Here is an 18,871-nt window from a genome sequence, read left to right on the forward strand (position 1 = left end):
TTTCCCTGAAAAATGAATAATATTAATGGAAGATAAAAGTTCAAATTTTCAACTCCATATCTAAAGAGGTATAAGAGCTTTTGAGTGCCTTGCTTTCTAGGTTCCCATCTGGCCCCTTGAAAGAACTGTGTATTCAAAAGGCAGGTTGCTTAGCCCTTTCTGACAAACTATAGTTATTAAAGAGCATCCAATAATGACGCATGTTCTAATAGGGACTTGCAGTAGGTACACGGTTCTTAATCTGCATGTCTTTCTAGACAGACAGGACTATCACAGGATAGGAAGGAGAAATATAATGTATAACAATTAAATATCTAAATTTTATGTACTGACACAGCTGCATAATTTCGTGCAGTGATGGTGGGCAATTTGGTGAATTCAGGATTGGATAAATTTAGTGATAGGAGAAAGACTGAGAGAACAGTCAAACACTAGCTGCAGAAAAATGCCACTGGAAACTTGAGCTTGGAAGTTTTTCCTCCAGATTCTTGCTGTCTCAACAGCATAGAGTTTCTGACCACGTCTTTTCAATAGTTTGTACTCTCCCTGCTGACTGTATGTCAAATTTGTAGGGGAGCAGGCACTTAGGTGAAATAGCCAATCCTGCCTGCACAGTTCTGGGGAAAAAAAAAAGGCTGTTTTGCCTACTCCTAGCACAGAAACTCTTGCTTTGGCAACTATTTCAAGCGATTTTAAGAAGGAAGTCAAAAGGTGTATACACTTTTAAGGCCAAAGACATGAGCAATTTCAAACTACTGTAGTCTAGAGACATATTTCAGAGCCGCTTTTTATAGCATGTATGTTTCTTGCACTTCCTGAAAATACTGTTACATGACACAAAGATAAAATCATTCTATAAGCTCAGCTGGCAGTATAATTTGAAACTAAGCAAGAACCTCTACCACTGACCTCAATTCAGGAAGTCCACGTTTATAAACACCCATATTAACCAACAATTCTAAAAACATTAATTCCCAAAACAGCTGTTGCAAAGAAACAGAATGAAATATCTATCTGTAAGTAATCAATTCCTGTTTTTCTCTATCTTGTATGCCAAATAAAACTATGCATTTATGTAAGGCTAAATGTCAGAGTTGTTATGTGCAGAGAAAAAGAGAAGAGAACTTTGACTACAGTTCCATCACATTATGATTTCTCTGGCAGCAGACACACTTACGAGATACATTTCACACCTGGGACCTAAGGTATCAGGTCAAAATGAAGTGCTGCTTATTCAATCTAGATAATTTCCTTGATCCAGTCTAGTGAATGTCTCACAAACATTTGAATTGGCATAAACAACGAAGTTCTGACCTTTGGCAAGGTCGGCAAATCCCTTAGCCAAGTTTTGCTGACAGATAACAAACAACTAAGAAAATCTGTAGTCACATTCTCTGACCATAAATAAAGAAAAACACGTTATTTGCCAATAACATGGCTCAAACACAACATGTCAAAATACTAAGAATGGAGACATTGCTGTACCATTGAAGTATCTGAGAACCATAAATGCTAAGATAGAATGATTGCTACTTTACCCTACTAAATAGGATTCTGCTAAAAAACCCAACACAACAAGCCTCACTAAATACGAGAGCTTGCATTTTTGCTTCTATGTGTGCAAACCAAAATGAATTCCAGCCAATGCCGTCAGGAATTGAAGGAATTCCTTAACATTTCATAGGTAAATAAAACACATGTAAAAATAAATTCTGGAGGATTCACCAATACAGCATACAATACCATTTGTCTGGGGTTTCATCACTGTAGCTTCACTGAGGACATTTGCTTTCGGGGCATGCAATGGAAATTCGGATGACAGCAATTCACAGTTCACAAGATCTTTGTATTTACAGTCACTATAAGTATTAAAAAACAAAAATTTGTTTAACCAAATTAAACAGGTGCTTCTCCAATATACTGAACACCTAAAAAGGGGGATTAAGTGTATAAAAGGAGAATTTCTTCAACAATTTACATAACACTTAAAAACATTGCTGTAAGTTTAAATACCTAGCAGTCCCGACAACTTTACTTTCATTACTCTCATCGCCTCATCCAATCTGATTATGATTTTAGCTGAGATTATTCTGTCCTAAAGTGTAACTATATGAAACTCAATAAATAAGTAGAAAAGGCACCTCTGAACCACTTCTATTTATTTTTCACTATGCTGACAGGAAGACAAATGATTTCTGTCACTTCTGAAGAGGCAGAGTTCAATAGCCCGTTACGTAATATCTGCCAAAGAAGTAATCCACCCACAAAGCTTTTCAAATTACATTTGAAGAGCCAACTGTTTTCCTTCCTAACAACTGACACTACTCAGCAAAAGATTTAGGTGATTTCAAGGAGAACTCCAATTAAAGACTGTTCTGCCTTTAACTATACCCAAATATACACATTCCAGATAATTAAACTACTGAAATGTGATATTTTCCAAAATAAGCTGCAAATATTGCAAGCAAAATACTTGGTGATCTTTTTCTTATTCATAAAGCCACAGAAAAAAATAATGCCTGTTCAGGAGATCTTCCTCCCCTCCCCCTTTCAGTTAAGAATCTAGGTTCAGTACAAAGGACATTTCAGCCTGCTTGCTGTTTGGAGACAGAAACAGACTTGCTATCTCCTATGAGAGGCATATTCTAGCTATTTAATACTCCTCATAGCCAGGATAAATGCTGGCTAAAACCTTTCCTAAACTGCAGGCTGTTTTTAATGCAGTTTGAGATAATGCTATGGCAGAGAAGAATAAACTGTACCTAATAAATGCAAATTCTTCAATATCAACCTTTATTTTTATTCTAGTCAATGTACTGTGTAGGTCTCCAGATGAAAAAAATCTGCAGATCTAGTTACTCTGAATTTTCAAGTTACCATGTAAAATTTTTTTAATGCTTCCTTGCGATGCCAGCCTTAGATCTGACACAACAGGATTTTCATAGCAGCTTACCTTCAGGATCATCTCAGCTCTTTGAGATTTTGCCAGGAACTGTAAACTATATCACTCTACAATCAATTTATTTTTTTAAGTAACAGCATCACTAGAAGCAGAGTTTGCTAAATAAGAGCAGTGACTATGTTTTCTTCTAGAGGAAACTTTGCAATGGTAACATTTTTGAGTAAAACTAGAGAAAATAGTTTGACTCCAAATGAAGGAATAAATTCCTCTTCTCAAACTGCAGAGCGTGCTGCATTTCAACTAAGTGAAGTAATGTAGTATCACTTCCACAAACATATTTTATCCATCATAATCTACTTATTCTACAGCTTAAAGTACTATTTATGCTACTAAGGTAAATTTAAATGGGTATTTTACTAGGAGGAGGAGCTTGGAGCTCTCTAGCTGATTAATGAAAAGATGCAATATTCTCCATTTAATGGACTTCTGGAACACTTCAAGTCTGTCACAGAAATGTGAACGGTGCCGGAAAAAAGCAAAACCCTCCTCTATGCCAGCTAAGGTTTCTCAATTATTGTGAAAATGACTCTGAAATATCTGTTATTTCTCTTCTAACTACTTAAGTATTCCATCAGTTAAGTATACTTTTTCTGCAAAGTCTTATTCTGCTTCATTTTTCGGCTGATGTTGAATGGAAGTTTCTTAGTCTGAAACTTTAAGTCGTATATACAATAAACACTAAGCACAGCTTGAAGCTAGAACAGTAAAGCACATACTTAACTCCACATGCCATATTTTTAAGTGCCTTTTTCTACTGCTGCTCAAATATGTCAGCCTGAATTTGAATGAGATCTTTCAATTTAGAAAGTCCCAAAAGGCAGAAAAGAAAGTTGGTTTTTTTTTTTTTCTTTCTTTCTTTTTTCTGTAAGTGTTGTTGTGGCTGGAAATGTATCTTATGCTACACTCACATTGAGATGCCAAGGTGAGACACTGCATAAAGTGGATATATTTCATCACCAGCCAGAGGACAAAGTAACCTCTATTGTCCTGTCAAGCTATGACTATACTTGTCTTGTACTTTGCACAGTGAAATTATATTATTTCACATATTTTCTTAATCACATAGTCACAATAACATAAAAAAAAGAATTAAAATTCTGATAGTATTTTGATAAAAACATTACATTTCATTTGTACAGTAACTGGCAAACATCACAGGTTACATGAAGGACACAGTATATATACCTTTTTTCAGCTTCACCCTTTTTTTCTTGTTTAACACCAGGCACTCCATCTGCAAATCTGAACTGTGAAGATATTTAAAATGTACTTTCAGATGCAGCAATGCACTATTAAGCCTGTTACGCTTTACACTACAGACTTAAAACTGTTAGTGATTGTTGCAAGGTGTGGTAATATACTCTTGACTGTAAAAAACTGTAATTTGGACTGTAGTGTTACTCTTACACCATCTTTTTAAATGAATACACTGCCATTATACTCTGTGATCTTTAAAATAGTAATTTTTAGTTGGAAAAAACATGACAGGATTACCATCACTTCTCTTTGCTCCCACTTATAATCCCAGCAATTTTTAGGCCCACTGCCCAATTTTAACTGCACCTGACAGACGTGTAGAAACCCACAAAAGACATTCCATCATGTTTAATGAAAATTTCAAGCAGTATTAAGGAGAAATCTAAGGCTTTTGCTCAGCTGTGCACCATGGTGTATAGGCAAAAAACCCCCAAAGATCAGAGAAAAAAGACAGCACCTAACATATTTGGGGGTGAGACTCTGAAAGGACCGATATAGAACAAAGTCATGGAATCCTGGCTTTGTTTTGTCCATTATTCATGAATTAACTTGAACTTCACATTTGTCCTGGTTTCAGCCACGATAGAGCTGGTTTTCTTCACAGAAGCTAATGTGAGACTATGTTTTGGATTTGGGATGAGAAACTGTTGATAAGGTGTTGATGTTTTGGGTTGTTGCTGAGCAGTCAAGGACAGTCCAGCTTCTCGTGCTGGCCCACCAGCAAGAAGGCTGGGGTTGCCTGGGAAGCTGGGAGGGGACACAGCCAGGACAGCTCACCCAGGCTGGCCAAAGAGATATTCCATACCATACGACGTCATGCCCAGTACATAAACTGGAGTTAGCCGGGGGGTGGAAATCGCTGCTTGGGAATGGGCTGTCGATAGCTGGGTGGTGAGCAATTGCTGTATTGGGCATCACTTGTTCTTGTACATTCCTTTGTTGGTATTATCAGTGTTGTTTCCTTTTCTCCTTCTGTCCTATTAAACTGTGTTTATCTCAACCCACGAGGTTTTTTTTCTAATTCTCTCCCCCGTCCCACTGAGGGAGGGGGAGTGAGTGAGCGGCTGCGTGGTGTTTAGTTGCCAGCTGGGGCTAAACCATGACAACATTATATCATAAATTTATGATAGCCAAATAGATATGCTCTCATTGGATTTCTAAACTTCATTTTACCAGTTCCCCAAAATATTTAGGGTTTTCTCCATGGTTAATTTTTGTCCTTCTCACAGCCTTATTAGTTGGAAAAGCCATCAAAAAAACCAAATCCCCAAAATCACCCCAAACAGTAGAATACTTGCAACAAGTGTTCTGCCAATCCACTCCCTCCCCAGGTCTGCAGAGCTAGTTTTCCATCCACTTACAGGAATACGATTGGTATGTATTTGGTGGCTTCACTTTGGTTAAGTTTGAGGTTTGGGTGAGATCAGTTGTACATATTTACTGTTGTCCAACACGGCACAGAGAAACAAACATTAGGACACAGATTTTATAAAGCCACAACACTACAAAGTAGCCCAGCTATGACTGACCTTGCAATATTGCAACAAGTACTACACCTCCAGTAACCTACACTATTGGACAGATCCTCTTACCCTCTCTAAGAGGTCAGGGAACAAGATGGTGCTGTTCACTTTGTGAATCGGATGTTAGCAGCCCCAATTCCATTTGCTGAAGGAAATGTTTCTATTCTGCTTTTAAACAATGATTTTGCCAGGGAAACTGATTCCCTACTGTTTGATTACCTTATCAATTACTTACCAGCTTTTAGCCACATGAATTTTACAGTTTAACTTATCCAGTTAAAACCATTATCCACTCTTGAAGTAGTGGAAAACAGTAAATGCTATCAGCAGCTATGTCTGAGTGGCAGAGAGATGTAAATTCCAATCCATTATCAAAGAAGTAAATAGTATAAAACTTCAGCAAGTCTTAAAAAACCTAGACTTACTATCTAGAGGAAGGATGACAGAGAGAGTAAAAAGGTCAGATGAAGTCAGTGAGCATGAAAATGGCTTAAAGTTCCCTCAGAACTGTCAGGAAGTCAGTATGTTAATATAATGGTCCTTCTGCCTAAGTAATGAGCCACAGAATGATCCTCCTTGGATGCATGATGGCTGTGCAGCTCCCCAGCTTTCCATCACCATCCCATCCTTCTGAGACTGTGTGGTGAGAAGCATTTAACACCAACTTTTAAAAACAGGCGTGTTATGTAAAAATTTCACACATGCACAGCTGTACTCTTAGGTGTTCAGTGGAACAGTAATACAGAATTACTGTAACAACTGATGCAACAGTGTCTTGTTTCATTTCAAATCTTAAGATGAAATATTAGTGACCAGGTAAAAAAACCCACCAAATTCTGTGTCCTGGTTTCAGTTGGGATAGAGTTAATTTTCTTCATAGAAGCTAGTATGAGTCTATGTTTTGGATTTGGGATGAAAATAATGTTGCTAACATACTGATGTTTTCAGTTGTTGCTAAGCAGTCAAGCACTGTTCAGCTTCTCATCCTGGCCTGCTGGCGAGAGGGTGGGGGGGTGCATGGGAAGCTGGGAGGGGGCACAGCCAGGACAGCTGACCCTGGCTGGCCAAAGGGCTATTCCATACCATACAACATCATGCCCAGTACATAAAGCTGGGGAAGAAGGAGGAAGGGGGGGACATTTGGAGTGATGGCATTTGTCTTGCCAAGAAACCATTACACGTGATGGAGTCCTGCTTTCCTGGGGATGGATGAACACCTGCCTGCCCATGGGGAGTGGGGAATGGATTCCTTGTTTTGCTTTGCTTGTGTGCGCGGCTTTTGCTTTGCCTGTTAAACTGTCGTTATCTCAATCCATGAGTTTTCTCACTTTTACCCTTCCGATTCTCTCCCCCATCCCACTGGGGAGGGATGAGCGAGTGGCTGCATGGTGCTTAGTTGGTAGCTGGGACTAAACGATGACATTCTGTCAAGCAAAACTTACATTGTCAATAGCACAGTAATCTATGAAATGCTAATATTCTTTTTATTACAGGAAATTAAACATTTTGTTGATAAAACAACATTAGTAATTTAAATTATCTAATTACATGGACTATAATTTCTTAAACTAGTGACAGAAAGCATGATTTCTCAGTACCTTTTCATCCACATCAAAACTCTTTAACAGTTCATCTAGTTCTCTCAGTTGCCCATCTTCAAGAAAGTCCTCAGTAACACCACTAAAAGGACTGCTTGCTCTGGAGTAGTTGTAGGGTTTAACATATTTAGCTGAAAATGTATAAACACGTTACTTTATGCATTTCCCATGCTACAAGACAATAAAGCTTTTATTTCCTAAATATTATAAAGCCTTAATACCAATGACATTTAAGAACTCCTAGGACTTCCTAAATGTGAAATTTACATGTAAAATTATTTCACCTGTGAAGCACAAACCTTTTCAAATAAATATTAAATAAAATCTGCAATTAAAATTCTATCCAAGCTGCATGTTCTCTAAAGGTCCCTGTAGAACAGTACAACAGGTTTATTTACATAATATTGAATTAAATATTTTGGAAATAAATTCAGTTAAGCTTTGTTACTAAAACACAGCCAAAGATATCTATGGTAATTTGCTATAAAATTATATAAAGCAAATAAAGATGTAGTCTTTGCTGGAGAAGGGTATAAGTTAATAGTAATGACATGATACAACACTGAACTCATTATAAATAGCTCCGAGAAACTCCAAGTTCCCATAATACATTGAAGTCACTGAGAATTCAGTGTCAGGAAATTTCAGCACCTTTTGCAGATGCCACAGGAAATGAACAGAACACCTGACTGCAGCTTTCTGAAGCAACTGTTCATGTACAATAGAAGAGCTCTGCATAGAAAAGAAATTCACTATTTCATTGGATCACATGACTGAATTTCAACTGCACTGCGTTGTCCACATACAGGAAGAAAGAATCAGATAATTATAGGAAAGGCTTTTATCTTATAGTTGCTGGTCTCTGTATGATCACCAGTACACGACACATCTCCGTGAAGACAATGTATATAAGATTACCACTTGAAAGATGAAGAGTATTGATGTCATCCAGAATACCTTAACCGTAGTATTTGTTGCCCTGCTTAGACTGTGAAGCCACTGAGACAAGCAACAATGCCCTCGCTACATAACACAAGACACCAAAGCAATAATACATATTTCTAAATAAATACCTAAATTGTCAGTAATTACCAAAACCAGACACCCTTTTTTTTTTTCTGTATAGGTCTTTTTAAAAAGTCATACATCAAACATAAGTTACCATGTGCATATTAATCTAAGAGTGCGATGTGATCCTAAGTTTCTCAGATCTGGGAAGAAGGACCTACTTAAACCTTTTTCTTTATTTTAAGTACCACAAAAAGACCCAAAGACTTTTAGCCTCAAACTTTGTTAGAGCATGAAGTAAAAAACAGTCTAAGAAAATACAGAAGTTACTAAATAGTACAGCACTTGCTCCCAGGTTTGGTTTCAATCACCTCGTACTGCAGATGCCATGGCACAGGCCACTCTGGCTTTTTATATACCAGAGGCCTAACTGTGTACGTCCTCCCTAACTCCTCTTCAGGGAACTTGTGTCTATTTCTTGGTGTCTGAGCTCTTAAACCCTCATTACCTTTTATTTTCCTTTCTGATCACTCAAGCCTGAAACTTTCTCTCCCCCAAATAGTCACTATTCACTCCTTTTTCTCCAGGCGACTATCTGCCCAAACTACTCACTCTTTCTACGTGAACATAACACATTAATATGAAAGAACAGCAGAAGAAGTACTGCCATAGACACTTTTCAAGCCTGCAGTAAAATCAACACATAATGGTGGAGTGCCAGATTAACAGCAAGCTGACAAACTGAGACCAGAAAGGGAAACACTGAGAACCTTCAAAACCAGTCTTGGCACTCTGTGCCTTCTCCAGTGTGTGACTAATGGGCTTCTGCTCAAAGTCAAAATCCTGTTCCTCCAACCTATCTAAGAGAAACTTCCACATCAGACATACCTTGTATAGTAGGTCTGTATGCAAGCTGTAGAAAACAAAACAAGTCACATTCAGATGCTGCCTAGTTGGACTGTTCTGCTTAAAATTGGAAGAAGAAATCATTAAGTCAGAAGTATCCTTCTCTAAAAAATAAGCATCCTTCAAAAATAGAACAGTTTGTCAGAGGAATGGGCACAGAATCTGCAAAAACCAAAAGTACACCCTGGAAAAAAAAACTATTATAAAATTCTGTCTGCTGATGAACACAAGAGAACAACCAAGTGAGATTATAAATCAGACTCCAAAGCAGTATCGCAGTACTCAGTGTCTTACTATCACCTCATCAACTAACAGAATCCCTTGCCCATAAGGGAGATGTCAAAAAAACCCACAACCAAAACCAAAAAAACCCAACCCCAGTACTACCAACAGACAAGTACTACAGAGATGGAGATGTTCCCTGTAAGGCTCAGGTTTGTACCATTTCAAAAGACATCCATTTTATATGCATTAGGAAACAAATCACTGTTGCAATAAAAAGATATTACTGAACTCACAGTTCTCATTTTACGTGGAAAAGTGGCTACTTCCTTCTCTTGATTGCACATTCAATCTCCAAAGACTCTTACCTTTTAGCACCCAATCACAGGAATTTTCAGTGTCATTTGACATTCCAGATTCTTGTATGGTAACGTGTCTGTTTTGAACAAAAAGTGTATTTAAGATTTCCATCTTGCAGAAAAGCAGCATCAATCTAACCAGTTATACAAAGTTCTCCGTAATACTTTTAGCTATTGGCAGAATCCTTACATACAACACACTGTTGTAAGACTCTTCCTAACTCTCTCTTTTGGTTGCCTGATGTCCATCCTGTAGATATACATCTAAACACGTTAAGTAAAACTGAGACATTTCAAATCAGAAAATTTGCCAGTAAAAGCTCATTACCTCATTTCACCTTTGCCTAAAATACCGAAAAGGAAAATCTCTGTATTGCAAATTATGGAAATACTGTGCTAATGAGCCAATTCATCAGTTTCTACAAAATGTGATTTATAGTAATTTTATATTCCCGACAATTTGCATAACAATGAATCTCAAAGAGAGTAACAAAAACATTTATTCACAGAAAGATACTTACTTCACCTATTTTAAAGATAAGTTGGGAGAAAAAAAGAAATTTTACTTAGAAAAGCTCAGAACGTAAAAAATACCTATTAAAATATTATATCTAGAATATATAAAACAACAATGTCATCATCACAGATTTTGGAAGCTTGTACCTGGTGAATGACACCAAGTATGACAGCAAGCTGCCTAGTAAAATGGAACACTGAAAATTTGCAACAACCTCGTGGAAATGAAAAAGTTCCCCAGCATGTGTAACTTGGAACTACACAAACATTCGGGCACAGGTATCTATGTATATACACGAGATAATTACATTAAGAAGCAGAGTTTAAGTTACAGCAAGTTTGCAGAAATGAGGGGGATGGATTTTTATTAGAGGCAGGCTCTCCGTAGCCTTATGTGCTGGTTTTGGCAGTTGAGCCACGACAGTTTATTTCCTCTCTCCCCCACATTTTATGTGAAATGCAAAGTTTGAGTGATTTTGCCTACAACAATTGACTTTCTGTTCTGTAAAACTGCAGTGCAGACAGTTCCAGAAAACTGTCATCTTCATAAACATTGCTTAAAACTGAAAATATTTTACAGCATCAAGAGACTGAAATCTTCATGTTCAGGTCAAAAGCCACTTCCAAATCTTTATCAGATTCTGCTAATTGTGTAGTGTGAAATAGTTACAGAAGCACTTTTTAAGTTCTTGTAAAGAAGGTGCCTAAAACACATACAGGAAACTACATTTTTTACAGTACTTGGCATCTGCTCACCAGCCTGACAAATCTAGGCGGGCTGACAGAACCAGAAGTAGTCAACACATTTTAGAGATCTAGAAATGGAGACAGACTAGACCATGTCAGAATGTGGGATGCTCTTACATGCTGCTGCTGATTAAGTTTAAACAAATCTTTCTTTACAGCACAAGTTACACAAACCACAGTGTTCATTTTGCTATTTTGCATCTGAAAAATGTATTAAAGTTTAGGCTTTTTATTCAAAAGGAAAACCATAAAATGCAGAAGTCTCCTAAGAGCAAGAATGGCTGCTGATGCACTTTCAAAGGTATCCACTGAACCTACTAGTTCTGTTGGGATGAAAAGACATACTGGATGTCGCTTAGAGTTAAGTGACTAGATTCCCTACATGAGAGGAAAGAAATACTTCAGATGACCAATTCAAAAACCTGCACTGTTGGGAGTCACTTAGGGGTAGGCAACAGAAAATGGCAAACAGAAGGATACATGAAAACTGAGTTCACTGCCCCATTCAGGCTGCAGGTCCAGAATCCTTTCCTAATGACTGGCAACTAGTACCTGGAAGTGACCAGCACTTGCCTTTCCCTTCTTAAAATGCAGAGGGAGAACCAGTCCTACTTATCCTAAAGGTCAGAGTACACTAACTGAATCAGACCATTCAGGACATACACACACAGAGCCTTTTCTGAATCTTTCTGGATTAAGAGGCAGGACCTACTTCTCCTACTTAAACCTATTTGTTCAGAGACATCAATTCTGGGCTCATGCGCAAGAACAATTACAGTAGCTATGAAACTTTAAGTTGGAGATGCATAGCAATGTCAGGTGCCTCTTTGGTTGTTGGGTGCTTTGATAGTTTGCCTTAAAAAAAAAAAAAGAAACAAGCCTTATTTGAATTTTGGACCTCAATCACTGTTGTGACCAGTATGTTCTACTTTTGAAGGATACGTGCTCTCATTATCTGAAATTTGGAAGCCAAAATTATTATCCTTGAATTTTCGTAACTCAAAATACCCCTCTGGCTTTTAAGGTCACAGTCAAAGATAAAGTGTCATTGGCTAAATGTGTCTAGGTGTTTAAATTCAAAGCACGAACAAAATGGATCCACACTAATAGCTACACATCCACAGTGGCTAATAGTTGCCACTGAACACTTGTCAGTTACTGAATCAACCTGGTACATCCTTCATACAGTTTTGGTGTTTGGTTTCACAACAAAACTTGAATAAGAAGTATTACTTCATTATAGCAACTGTCATTTTGACAAGCTGCTAGATCTCAAGTTGGAAGAACACTACAAATTAAGGCACCAATTATTTCCTTTACAACTACAATTTAAATGCTATTAAACTTCTAACACTCCACGCATGTTAAAAAGCTTTTTAACAACGCAGCTATTCTTTGAGAATAACTTGCTGCTAGCAGAAATACAGTTCTTACTGCTCTGTACCAATGCCAGACTAAAATAACAGTACAGAAGAAGTAATGTACTGAAGTCCAGCCCCATGCATATATGCACTAAAACAGTTTTAGCAAAGATCCATATTCTTTCTATCGACATCTGTCTGCTCATATTAATCTGAAGGGAAATCATTACAAAAGCTAGCTATTAATACAGTTATAGCAAACATTCAGCAACAACCACCATGTGCAGCCATTAAGTGCCTGCATTGCTCTTCTACCTAAAATCACCTCGATTACATTCAACTAGAGTGTAATGGCTAACATTAACCAAATGTTAAACAAAACATGCACATAAACGACTATTTCTACAAGTTAGAGATGGTTTACAATAGTGCTGTTTGACTCACTGTTCTACATGACAGATTGAAATGGCATTACAAACTAATACTGCAACGAAGCAAAACTGAGTATGCATAAAATAAGAAGCCAAACAAGAAAACATAGACAATACTTTAGAATATCTCTAAAGGAAAAAAAAAAGGACATTAAGAGAAACAATGTTTTATTTTAAAATATGTAGTATGATGTGAGCATAACTCTACCAGCATTATCACTTTTTTTGGTTGGCCAAAATTGAAGTCCCAGTTTATCTGGTAAATACTAACAAAATAAAAAAAAACAGTATGAACTGGCCATTATCTGCTGATATCATAAGCTACCTGATAAAACTGTGGTAAGGTCTATTATTTAATATTCCCATATTCAGTTCACTAATATGATCCTGACTGTTACCAACTACGATTAGTCACCATCTAATGATCTTTGTATCAAATTATGGAAGGTAAAAAGCAAAACCAGACAATTTTGCCTGCTGCTTTATCCAATTAAGGGGAAATTCTAAAAAATAAGAACTATGCATTTTTATTTTCCTTGGCTGATGACAAGTAAATTCTGCAGATACCAGGAAGAAAGTTGAAATATGACTTCAAACAAGTTCAGTTTTCATCTATCTAATGGCTGTGGTAATGTTATTCTAACTCAATGGCATTACTAATTAAAGGCAATATTTGTCCTTCCTACAAGGTACTTACAAGATCCAATAGTATTTTCAGTATGTATATAAACAGCAAACTTTACTACCATAACCAATACATTAATGTAAAGGGCTCAGAAGTTCTGGTCTTCCAATTCTGTGCAACAGCTGTCTGGACAGTCAGTTGGAAACTATCTCTGAACAGCCATTATTATCCTCGGGTAATACACTGTAAATATTCATTCTGTGATACCGTGTACATAAGATGTAATATACACCATACACAAAACAAATACTCGTTCTAATAAATTTACTATGATACAGCCTAGCTGCTTCTTAAGAAGTTAGATGCTTCTACTAAAGACTTGCCCTGTTCCTCAGAGGTTTGTTTTGGCAGAAGTTTTATTCTATTAACATCTGAGTTTTATATTCTCATGCCTAAAAAAAAACCTGTTCAGCACCTCAAAGACAACTCCTCTCCTCTTTTTCATATAGGTTTAATGAAGGGGAAAGGATAAGCAGAGCAAAGAGTAAAAAAAATGAACGCAGTTATAAGATGGTACAGTGTTGAAAATAATTAAAACATTACTGAAAATAAGGAGAACATAAAGCCACCCAGAAAGAGCAGAGGAAGAAAATTAAAACACCCCTCCCAATAAAAAAAAAAAAAACTTCAGAGGAAAATCTTGTACTATTTCTACCTAAGCTGTTTTTCTTTGTAAGATGAAAAATTTCATCTTAAAACTCATTTATCAACCACAAGTATCAAAACTTATGAGAGAAAACAGACTCGACAGTTGACGAGATCATCTGTCCTGCGAAGGACTACCACCTCTTTTACAGAAGTTTGTTTCTACTTTAAACTCCTCTTCCCCCTTCGGTGACTTTTATCATCATCTCAAAACCCAGAAAAACATTTATGCCTAATAATTTACCCAAAGAACTTGCTGAATGAAGATGCCGGATCATAAAAATCTCTAACGTGTTAGCCAAATTACTGACTTGAAAACTGCTCACATATTTTCTCACATAGGAGAAAAGCAGGGAAGGAGAGCAGCAAACTGGAATACTACTATAGAGACAACCATTTACTCATACACATCCAGCAAAAGAATAAGCTACACCTAGAAAGTAAAAAATATTTTTCAGTATTATATCACTTTACAACTAAAAAACTACCCTCAAAGGGATATCTGCAATCTCAAATCAAGTCAGGTATTTAAAAATAAAGTTATTTATTAAGAATGCTACTCTTAATTAGCTTTGTTTATGCTTTCATTTTTCACTTCACTTTGTCTAAACCAATTCCTCAGGATTACATTTTTCTTTGATTCAGAGTTTATCCTAATTCTTACGAAGAACAAATTAATTTATTTGCATTCAGAATACTGTCATACCTCAATCAAATTTTGATACTTAAAATCAATCCAGAAATTAGTGAAATTCTGTAAGGAAGCCTGACCACTACAACCAAAGTATACTAATATGAGAATAAAGTACTTCGGATTATTGTAATAAAAAGAATGATATGCATACCTAAAATTATCATCTACTGAATCTCTATTTTCTGAGGTAACAGGATACTCAGGCTTAAGATCCTGCTTTTCATCTTTAATGCAGATGCTAGTATAGGATGCCTTCACAGGACAGTTTTCACAGTCTGCAAGTGCAAGCTCCTCTTCATTATTGGTTCCAAAAAGGTCAGGGTCATCCTGAATCACATCAATGACAAGAACATCTTCTTTGTAAGCTTCAAGAATATCTGGAAAATTTTGACTTCTGTGTTGTAAAAGATTCTCTCTTGTTTTGCTATCATCATTTATTTCTAATGCAACAGGGTGGTCAACTGCATTCCAAGAATGATCAGGAAAATTAGATTTTAGTACACGTTCAGTACCATGGAAATCAGGCACAGATGTCTCTAGTTGTCCATCGAGAAAAGGATGCGGATGTAAAGAAAAATGTTCAGGGAGCACAGACATCTCATTTGAAACGCCTTCAGAGCCATCATGCTGAGAGTCCTTACTGTTGATCTCATCCACTTTTTTCTTCATGGAAGCTGTAGACATAGCATCACTCATGACAGGAAGAGGCTGCTGCTTGGAATTTACCAAAAAAGTTTCTTCACCCATTTTCTGCCTTCTAGAAACACTAGTGCTGTCAAGAAGTTCTAGTGGACTACAGGTTTTTCTTTCAAATGAACGGACAGATTCCAATTTCCTGGATTCAGGTTTGTTTCTGCATAAAGGAATTTTGAATTTTGTCAGGTTTCCAGTGTTTAATACTTTCATCAGCTTTAAATCAGAAAAGGTCTGGTTCACTACTGATGCTTTACATCTGAAGTTTATTCTGTTTGTGTTACCTGTAGATGTACCATTCTGGACTGTCACAGATGAGTATCTTTTTGTTACAGCTCCTTTATTTTTATATTTTTGTTTTGTTGTAGAATTCGAAGTTGCTTTAAATTCTTGCACATCACCATGGTTAAAAGCCATGGCATTTCTGTCCATATTAACTGGTGGTTCCACACTTTCAGTGCTCATTCTGAAAGTCTCATAAATATCCGCAGAAGAGGATTCTGGCATTTCAAGTGAAGTCAGATCTTCAGTATTTAGATCCATTGTTTCATGTGTAGGTTCTTTGTTAATTTCTGCCGATGACATATCCAAATCCAGCCGTCTCAAATTCCCAGTCACAGCACTGTTCCCTACAGCTTTAACACCGCTTTTATCAGAAAATTCCTCAAAGGCACCCCTTAAAAGTTTTTTTCCTTCTGAGATGGATCCATGATTTTTATGAACCCATTCAGAAGTCCTGGCACAAGATTCAAAAGGCCAAACATTTTTACCAGTCATAGGTACTGTTCTTTGACAGGTAAGCTGCTGCAACTTTTTACTAACTTTGTTCAATTTTTCATCTGTCTGGCTTTCATGACAATTAGAAACATCATGGACCTGAGCTAGTACTCTCAGGCTACCTGAGGCAGCATAATGATGTGCCACACTGTTTGAATTTTCTCCTTTTGCTATTACAGAGAGCTCAGTTGTCTTCTTAAAGCCATCTTCAAATGCAAGTAATTTGGTACTATTCTTTCTCCAGACTGACGTATTTTGTGCTTCATGAGTATTTTTTCCTGTATGAAGATTTGATGTATGATCACATGAAGCTGACAGAGTAATTTCTTTATGATTTAGTCCTAAGACTGCAAAGGAGCTTGACATGGCCACTGCTGCTTCTGTGTTTAATTCACACCCACTGCATTCATTAGCTGTATCTGTGAAAATATTCTGCACTGCTGATTTCTCAGTGATTTTCATATTTTTTCTAGGCTTTCTACCAATATTCCACTTCTTCCCCCTTAAACGCTTACTGTTTTCACTCCAACAGCATGAAAAACACCCTTCTCCATTTTGAGTTTTTTCTTTATTAAACAATAAACCACCTTTTATGGGTGATCTCTCATTTTGAATTCTACTAGTGCTGCAACTCATATCACTCTGTTCTACAGTACCATCAGGAAAAACATGTTTTCTTTTATCCTGGGCTACATGGAAGAATCCACTTAATTTATAACTGGTGGTAGTTCCACTAGCTGAAGACTTTACAAAAGTATTGATGTAACTACAGGCCTCTAATCTCACAAATGGATTCTTTTCTGTTACACAGAGCAAGCCTTTACAATGGTTTAGGGTGTTTCTGCAATGTTCAGCATCACGTTTTGCAGATACATATCTCACTTTTTCAGCTGTAGTTACAGTAAAACTTTGCAAGCACCTGATTTGATCAATTCTGGGTTTCCTTTTTTTATACTGCACACCAGACTTTTTTGTTACAGGATGGCATGGAAAGCTCTTGCTTTGAGTCCCACCTGAAGCAGCAACCATAGGAGATTTAGAGCAGTGAGGTTCTTTTTCCTTGGAATCTTCTGATCTGTTTCGAATTGTCTTAAGCTTCTTCTGTGTACCACAGTCTTGCTCAATTGCTTTCCATTTTTCCTTTGCTGATTTAAAAAACAAAGAAGTGTCACTAAATAATACACTACAGGAAGAAGACTACACTATTGCAATATTTTGTAAAGAGAACAAAAAATATTCAAGGCTACTAAAGAACATGACACGGCAGAAAGCTAAAATGTTTCTGTGAAGTTTTACCAATTTTGTTTTTTAAATGAGCACTATTAGCAGACTTACAGTAATAAATGATGTTTTGTCTTCAGAAACAAATATGAACAGAACCTTAATGTGTCATAAGGACACTGGAAGTTGCATACTTAAAACATAGGTGGAAACCAAATTAGAGGAAGGCTGGCAAGAAAATGCAGATGCTGTTCACACACTCAGCCTTAAAATATTTTGTTTACACAGTAGATTTTCTGTATAGGGAAAGCTTTTTCATAAGAATATAGTAATTTATTTCAGGTATGTAGTCCAAACAAATGCATTAGACTGTTCAAGAAGATCCAGGAAAAATGGAGGACATGCATTTTTATAAAGTACTACTTTTTATTTAAGAGCAAATACAGATTACGTAAAGAACTGTACACCTGAACATTTCGTCTGGAAAAGGTACTATTAGAATGCTGGTTTTTTTAGATCTTAGTTTTCAAAGTAAGATACAATTTTAATACCTCAGTTTTTCAGAACATGGTTTCTAGATAGAATATTTATTAATAATAACCTACTGCAAATACTTGTCATTTGAATGTACCCACTTTGAAAGTAAAAAGAATGTCTTTTAGACAACTGTCCTGAAAAAAAAATATTTAAAAATCCTCTTTCAAAATTGTTCCAGTTTGATATAATGCTCTCTTAAAACATCAAAATATAATCTTTGTTTCCATATCTTTTATGATTTTGCAGAGAATAGCAATGAAAAAGCAAAAAGTTCTGCAAACAAAACCCAGCATCCTATAAAGGCAACCACTAAACCAGGACAGCATATTCAAAAATAATCAAATAATAGACACACAAATGAAGAATATACTATCTTTCATTTTGGCTTTGCTGAAACTACTGCCTCCTTTCCTGTTTGTGCCTGACCTTTATGCATAAATGAACAGACTGTTTTTGAGGGGAAAAAACCCCACCGCTTCTTACACAGAGTCTGTTGCTGCCGATACCCCTTCCTCCCTCCAGCCCCCAAAAGGTCCTCTCCTTTGTGCCAAAGAACTGCTTTTCTCCTTCAAGAAAATGTTTTCAACTTCCTAAAAATCTGTTTTCTTCTAAGACTGGTATTCACAGTACTGTAAAAGCAGACCCTAGCTCTCATCTCCACACTTCTTGAGATAAATTAGCAGCTACACACTAAGAGTCACTTTAAGATAGGGTACAGTCCACTCTTTC

At 36.7% G+C, this 18,871-nt stretch overlaps 1 protein-coding gene across 1 annotated transcript in view; it reads right to left on the reverse strand.

Moving 5' to 3' along the window:
- TOPAZ1 (testis and ovary specific PAZ domain containing 1) overlaps window positions 1-18,871 on the reverse strand; it is a 40,830-nt gene that overhangs the window by 21,245 nt on the left and 714 nt on the right. The window contains exons 2-4 of the mRNA XM_010287355.1: window positions 15,066-17,529; window positions 9,845-9,912; window positions 7,341-7,471 (exon numbers count right to left, since the gene is read on the reverse strand). Coding sequence (XP_010285657.1) covers window positions 7,341-7,471; window positions 9,845-9,912; window positions 15,066-17,529 — 2,663 coding nt within the window. The remainder of the gene's footprint in view (window positions 1-7,340; window positions 7,472-9,844; window positions 9,913-15,065; window positions 17,530-18,871) is intronic.

This window comes from Phaethon lepturus, unplaced genomic scaffold, assembly GCF_000687285.1.
Source record: "Phaethon lepturus isolate BGI_N335 unplaced genomic scaffold, ASM68728v1 scaffold20435, whole genome shotgun sequence".
NCBI classification, from domain to species: Eukaryota; Metazoa; Chordata; class Aves; order Phaethontiformes; family Phaethontidae; genus Phaethon; species Phaethon lepturus.